The sequence below is a fragment of the Loxodonta africana genome, chromosome 15 (genome assembly GCF_030014295.1).
Source record: "Loxodonta africana isolate mLoxAfr1 chromosome 15, mLoxAfr1.hap2, whole genome shotgun sequence".
Taxonomy (NCBI): Eukaryota; Metazoa; Chordata; class Mammalia; order Proboscidea; family Elephantidae; genus Loxodonta; species Loxodonta africana.
In genome coordinates, this window is record NC_087356.1 from 45,406,055 (window position 1) to 45,413,133 (window position 7,079).

Below are 7,079 nucleotides of genomic sequence, written 5' to 3' on the forward strand. Positions count from 1 at the left end.
CTTCAGGACAGATCTTGAAATATCTTTTTTGATGATGAATGCAGTGCCATTCCTCTTCAAGTTATCATGATCGGCATAGTAGACCATATTGTTTTCCAATTCAAAATCATGAATACCAGCCCATTTCAGCTGACTAATGCCTAGAATATTGATCTTTATGCATTCTACTTCATTTCTGACGATTTCTCATTTTCCTAGACTCATCCTTCATACATTTCCCATGTCGATTATTAATGGATGTTCAGCTGTTTCTTCTCATTTTGAGTCATGCCCCATCAGCACATGAATATCCCAAAAGACTAACTCCGTGCACCTCATTAAGGTCAACTCTACTTTTAGGAGGCAGCTCTTGCCCAGTCATGTTTTGAGTGCCTTCCAACCTGAGGGGCTCATCTTCTGGCCGTGTAAAAGACAGAGTTTTGCTGCTCTTAATTGGGCTTTCAATAGCTAATTCTTTCAGAAGCAGACCACCGGGTCTTTCTTCATGGTCTGTCTTAGTCTGGAAGCTCAGCTGAAACCTGTCCACTGGGCTGAACCTGGTGGTATTTGTCTAGTGGCAGCATAGCAACCAGGATCACAGCAACATGTGAGCTCCCTAAGTAAGACAAACCGATAGACGTGTATTCTGAATCTAATTTCTGGAATTTGTTTTTCAGATCTGTTGCACCCTGCTTTTATTTTTCTGTGCCTTGTACACAATGTAAATTTTATCATTTATTTCTTTAAATTAAGTCACACAGCTCCCAAATCTAAAGCCTGAGGAGAACACTGTTTTTTTCCTCTGTTATTTCAGTTGTATCACATTTGTATTCATATCCTAGTTATTTTCTTGGAAGTCAAGAATCTCTGATGTCTTGGTGGTATCAGTCTTCCAAAAATGATTGAAGAGGATTCCTGAGGATTTATGATGGGTGTGCCCTCTTCTAGAGCAGCTTCCTATGGATTGGGACTTCTTAAACTAATTTCAAGTTTGGAGAGTTCCAGAGACACCTAGGCCATACATACCCGGAGTGAAACTCCTTGGAAGATTGACTTTCAGACACATCTTCGCAAGGAAATCTTGCTTATTTTTTTCTGCCCATTTCCACAATGAACCTAGAACCTTTTGATAATTTTCTAGCAGCTCTGAGAAGGATAGGTTCAGTTTCTCTAGTTCACACTGACTTTGAGATTACAGTCCCACTCCCTTGGTTCAAGCACAATGTAGGGACCCTCAGGACTTCCACATAGGTAATTTCTGGGCCGGTCTTCCATTTTCCTGGGTTTTACAATTCCCTAGAATTAAAACTTTAGTGTATGGAGTGATTTTAAACTGTCCTTCAGGATAAAATTGGGTTTAGAGCTCAGACATTTTCTGGCCATAAATTTTTTTCAAAAAGTGAACCAAAAGTTCTCCGTTGTAATCACTTCTATACTCCTCTTTCTTTCTTTTATATATTTCCAGTATTTTGTATTATTTCACGAGCATCATAGAAATCAGGATACCAGCCCTAGACCCATTTCAGTTTTTTTCCTGATTTTAAATAGAAGTCTTCTTAAGGGAAGCTACTGTTCCTAGTTTTAGAGCTTCTAAGTTGATATTAGAGCTTCTAGGTTGACTACTTTGTCTTTTCTAGTCTTTGGCTCTTGATTTACATTGGTTGGTTTCACAACCCGCTGCCCATGCAGTTTGCTTTCACATTCAATGATGGCTTTGCAGAGACGCTCCAGGCCCAGTCTGGCTGCTCTGGTTCTATAAATGGGGACTTTGCAGCGTGCGTAGATCTTCATCAGGCAGATGGAGGTAGGAAGCTGGTGTAACAAGCTCCTTTCCTCATGTCCCTGTTGCTCTGTATCTCTGGTGAGAAAAGAAAAGTGCCTCAATCCCTTTAGAGAAGTATCTTTATAGAGGTGAAAAACTATTTTAGGGCATAGTAGTAAATGATGGGTCACTTCAGTTTGAAGTGTATTCCACTAAAATGCACATTTAAAATGGTATATTTTAATGTGTGTATGAAAAGCTGTGTATATATGTGTGCATGTAATTGTCTTCTCTGATTGCAAGTGCCAGTGTGGACATTGTGATAACACAGTCTCCTGTCTCTTTGACTGTGTCTCTAGGAGAAATGATCACCATCAGTACAAGCCCAGCCAGAGTGTTGGCAGCATCTTAGCCTACTGTCAGCAGAAACTAGCACAGGCTCCTAAGCTGAATATCTCCTTTGCACATTAACCAGGCATCCAAGATTCCTGACTGCTTTAGTGGCAGTGGGCCTGGGACAGGCTTCACCCTCACAATCAGCAGCTTCCAGGGTGAGGATGTGGTAGATTATTGCTATTTGCAACATTGTGCCTATGATCTCACTGTATTTCAGCCTTGAACACAAGCTCCTCCCCAGGGCTAGAGGCCTGTGAACCTTCACCGCACCAGCTGTTTCCTTCACACTCCTGAATATGTACAGTTTCTCTATCTGGCCCAGAAGCCTCATCTCCTAGAGATGGAGTTTTCTCTCCAGAGGGACCCTCCTATTCAGATAGGTCTACATTTTGAAGTGAGATAAGAAATAGATGCTACGAGCCACATAGGCCTGTGCACTTGTTCCAGTTAGAGACCATTTTGGTTTGATTTTCCTTCTGTACTCAATTGCACAGTAACTCTGGATCATCCTTGTGTGCCTTTCATTTTAGGTTCAAGAGGGCAGATCCTGCTCAGTAGGTGCCAGAATCTCTGCTGTCTCCCAGGAGAGCAAGTCTCTATTAGCTGCAGGGCCAGAGTCTTGTCTACACTGACTGGAAACACTACTTGGGTTGTCATCAGCATCAACCCGAACAGGGACCTATAGGCCTCATTTACCATACTTCCTCTGTATGTGTTGTTGTGATGCTGAGCAGGTTTCAGTAGCACTTGCAAACTAATACAGACTAGAAAGAAAGGCCTAGCGACCTACTTCTGAGAAATCAGCCAGTGAAAACCCTATGGATCACAACAATCAGATTATATTGTGCACTGAATTTTCATGAGTCAGGGACTCACAAGATGACAAGTAAAAATGAGAAAGAAACATGATTTCCTTCAGTCACTAAATTAAACTTGGGCACCCAAGGGATTTATGTAAAGAGGAATTGACAAATAACGAAAAAAGAAATGGGAAAACTATCACATGTTTCTAGAGTGATATGGTTAATGAGTTAGAGTCTGGCCTTTGAAAGAATGAGTGACACTGAAAGACATGGACAGAGGAGAAAGGGGCAGTAAAATGGGAGCTTAGAGCAGGAAAACACCTTCACTGATGTGGACCTGGAAGGTTTGGCTGGAAAACAGGATCCATGGAAGGAAAATGTAAGAGAGGAATACTCCCTTCTGTGAGGGAGATTTTAAATATGAAGGCACAAATTTAGTATTGGGTTAGATCCAGAGTTATGAGGCATAATGGAAGAGAAAGGAAAAAGTCCAGGAAAAGAAGGAAATGAACCGGGAATATTCGAGAGTCAACAATGCCCAGGGAAGAGAAAACTGTTCTTTCAGGGTGTAAAGCACACTGGACACTACCCTAAATCAGTCATGTGATCTATCCATGTGAAACATGCAGGTTCCTGTGATATGAAAACTCCTGACAAAGTCTACGAGAGATTTTTAGAGTTTTTTTTTCTTTCGTGTACCACAAAATGGGATCCAGAACAAACCACATCCCTTACGTTTCTCCTGGTACCTGCAAATACTCCAAGGAATTCATCAGGAGATGCAGTCCTTGGGGCAGAGAGAGGAAGCGTGCATGTTCAGGGCTGAGCAGAAAGGAAGCAGCTGGTGCAGTGAAGATTCATTGGCCTGTAGCCCTTGGGAGGAGGTTTTTGTTCGAAGCTGAAGCACTGTGGGTGGATCATCATAATTCTGCATACAGTAATAAACTGCAGCGTCTTCAGCCTGGAAGTTGCTGATGGTGAGAGTGAAGTCTGTCCCAGACCCACCGCCACTGAACCGGTCAGGGACCCCAGAATCCCGGTTAGATGCAAAGTAGATGAGCAGCTTAGGAGCCTGTCCTGGTTTCTGCTGGTACCAGTTTAAATAGTCTTTGTTGTTGGAGCTGTCAAAAAGACTCTGGCTGGCCTTGCAGTTGATGGTGACCATTCCTCCTGGAGATGCAGCCAGGGAGGCTGGAGACTGGGTCATTATGATGTCCCCACTGGTACCTGTATTCAAAGTGGACAATTACCATGCATACATATACACACACTTTTTCATAGGCACATGAAAATATCCCCCAACACAACATCTACTGATATTAGGTATCAGCACGTAATTGGTTCCAGTTTGGAAATAACCATCATTTCCCACTATTTGTAAAAATCATTTTTCAGCTCTGAAAAAAAAAAAATAGTCTAGAGGTATTGAACACTTTTCATCTCTCACCAGAGGCCCAGAGCAGCAGGGACAGGAGGACCAGAGTCTGTGGCACCATCTTGCTGCCCCTGCCTGCCTGTTGCAGATCAGCTCCCATTGCCTAGGCCCTGTTTATAACATCTGAGCTGCCAGCGTGGGTGTGGGGGGGCCTATGCAAAGCAGTCAGTGAACTGAAAGCAGATTGCATGGACCATGGTTTTGAAAGTATCTAATGTACATCAACAACCAAAAATATTACACAAAGTATAATTTTATCACTGGAATAGACACAGCAGTGTACTTAGAAGCTCTAGTATGAACTTAAAACCTCTCACATCCCAGTAGATTCCAACTCAGGGCAACCCCATGTGTTACACAGTAGAGCTGCTCCATAGGGTTTTCTTGCCTGTATTCTTTATAGAAGCAGATTGACAGGCTTTTATTCCAGGGTACCTCTGGGTGTGTTCAAACTGCCAACCTTTAGGTTACTAGCCCGACACAACTGCTTGAAACACTCATGATCTAATAAATGGCTTTACTTTTAACTTATAAACAGTTATAAATGGGTTCAGGTTCCATAAATGATGGACTAGTTTCCTCAAATCAACAGTTTTGGAAAATAATAAAAAATGCTGGAAAAAAATATCAAAGGAAAGGGAAGAATATGGGAAATTTTTGCCTCAAAGTTTGATAAAAATTTATAGCTAGAAAATGTCTGAGCTCTAAAGACACTTGTATCCTGAAGGATAGCTAAAAGACACTGCAACCATTTGAGATTGGATTCCAGGGCTATGCAAGGGCCAGAGAAATGGAAGACAGGCCCAGAATTCACCTGTGTGGAAAGTCCTCATTGATCCCATATTGAGCTAGGCCTTCCGAGGGCTCAGATCAGAGAGGAAGTGTGAACCAAAGAGAAAGTGGAACATATCATGTCCGCAATGGCTAAGACCTAAGAACAGGGCTCTAGATTCATTGTGGAAATGGACAGGAAAAAACAAACAGGATTTCCTTGTAAAGTTGTGATTGAATATCAACTCTTCAAGGAGTTTCATTCCAGGTATGCATGGCCTCGGTGTGCCTGGAGCAGCTCAATCTTCAAGTTGAGACTCCATCTCTCTTACTTTGGATATGTTATCAGGAGAGGCCAGTCCCTGGAGGAGGACGTTATGGTTCTCATAGTAGAGGGTCAGCGAAAAAGAGAAAGAGCCTCAAATAAATGGATTGACACAGTGGCTACAACGTAGGGCTCAAACATAGCAAAGATTGTGAGGATGGCTCAGGGCCACGGAGTGTTTCGTTCTCTTGTGTATAAGTTCACAATACTGACTTGAGGGCACATACAACAACAATAGCATGATATGAATGGAAATGTGATGCAGTAAAAATAACAGAACAAAAGGAATCCTGTTCATACTTATTTGGGCATTATATGAGTTTATTTAAAGAAATAAATGAGAATCTTGACATTGTATGCAAGGTATAGAAAACTAAAAAGGAGACACTTCAGATCTGAAAAAGAACCAACTGAATTTCTAGAAATTAGAAATAGAATTACCGATATTTTAAAACTCAGTAGGAGACTTTCACTTGTAGGCTAAATGGAATATCAAGGATAAGATTTACCCTGGAGCATGCAAAAACCAAAAAATAATTAATTAAAATTTTATTTAATGGTTAACTCACTCAACTCCTAGTCCACCAACAGTGGTCTCAAAAAAAAAAAAAAAAAAAAAAAACCCTGGTGCTCTACTTCTGAAAAGTCAGTCTTTGAAAACCATATAGATCACAGTTCTACTTAGACAACATGGGGTCACCAGAAGTCCGAATCAACTCAGTGGTGAGCTCTTTTTAATCTTACAGAACTAGATTGCCAGGCCTTTCTTCCTAGGCCCCATTGTTGGATTTCAACTGCTAACCTTTTGGTTAGTAGTCGAGCCCAAAACATTTGCTCCACATCACTAGGTTAACTTTAGTTTGGGGCAGAGAATCCAAGATGATATGTGGCCATTACTGCCATATTCAAAAACTAAGTCAGAAGGGAGCACTGTACAAGATTTTCTACTGCAACCCTGTGCTCTCGGACTTCACCATCGTACTCCCTGGCTCTTGGCATAAATGCCCCCTTGCCAAACCCCACCGTGGGCTCGGCCCTGCTTATCTGAGCCTCATAAAGGAAGCCTTTTCTGAGGAATGGAACCTGAGCAACATCACACAAGAGAGAAGCTTCAGGGTGGTGACGCCATCCAAATCCTCAGGCTCCTGCTCTACTCTGTTCCAGGTGAGAAGGTATTTGCAAACCTGGAAATGGAGTTTTCTCTGCAGAGTAATCCTTCCGTGAAGAGCTACAATTTTAAAAAGAGATATGAAATAAATGCTACAGCAACACAGGCCTGTCCACCTACCACACTTACACTATTTTGGCTGGATTGTTTCTTCTATCCCTGATTGCACAGCATCTCTGCATCATGCCCTTGCACACACACTGCCCTGTTGGGTGGTCTGTGGTAAGGTAGTCATCAGGCTGGGTCACAATGCAAAATCATCAAGGTACCATGTGTTCTAAGTATGTGGCTGGGACCTAGAACCAACAAGTGTCCTCGCACTCACCCTACTGACCGACTAGACAGTCAGGACAGCCCTTCTTCTGCAATGTCCCTCCAACACCTTTTATTGGCTGGAATTTTGTTGAGGATATTGGTCTGTAATTCTCTTTTTTTGTGAT

General features: G+C 42.1%; 1 gene segment (V, D, J or C); it reads right to left on the minus strand.

The window, feature by feature from the left end:
* Positions 1 to 3,092: 3,092 nt before the first annotated feature.
* On the minus strand, positions 3,093 to 4,458 carry LOC135227797 (immunoglobulin kappa variable 4-1-like). The segment is given in 2 exon segments: positions 3,093 to 4,167; positions 4,388 to 4,458. Coding segments are annotated over 2 exon segments (504 nt in total).
* Between the last annotated feature and the right edge of the window lie 2,621 nt (positions 4,459 to 7,079).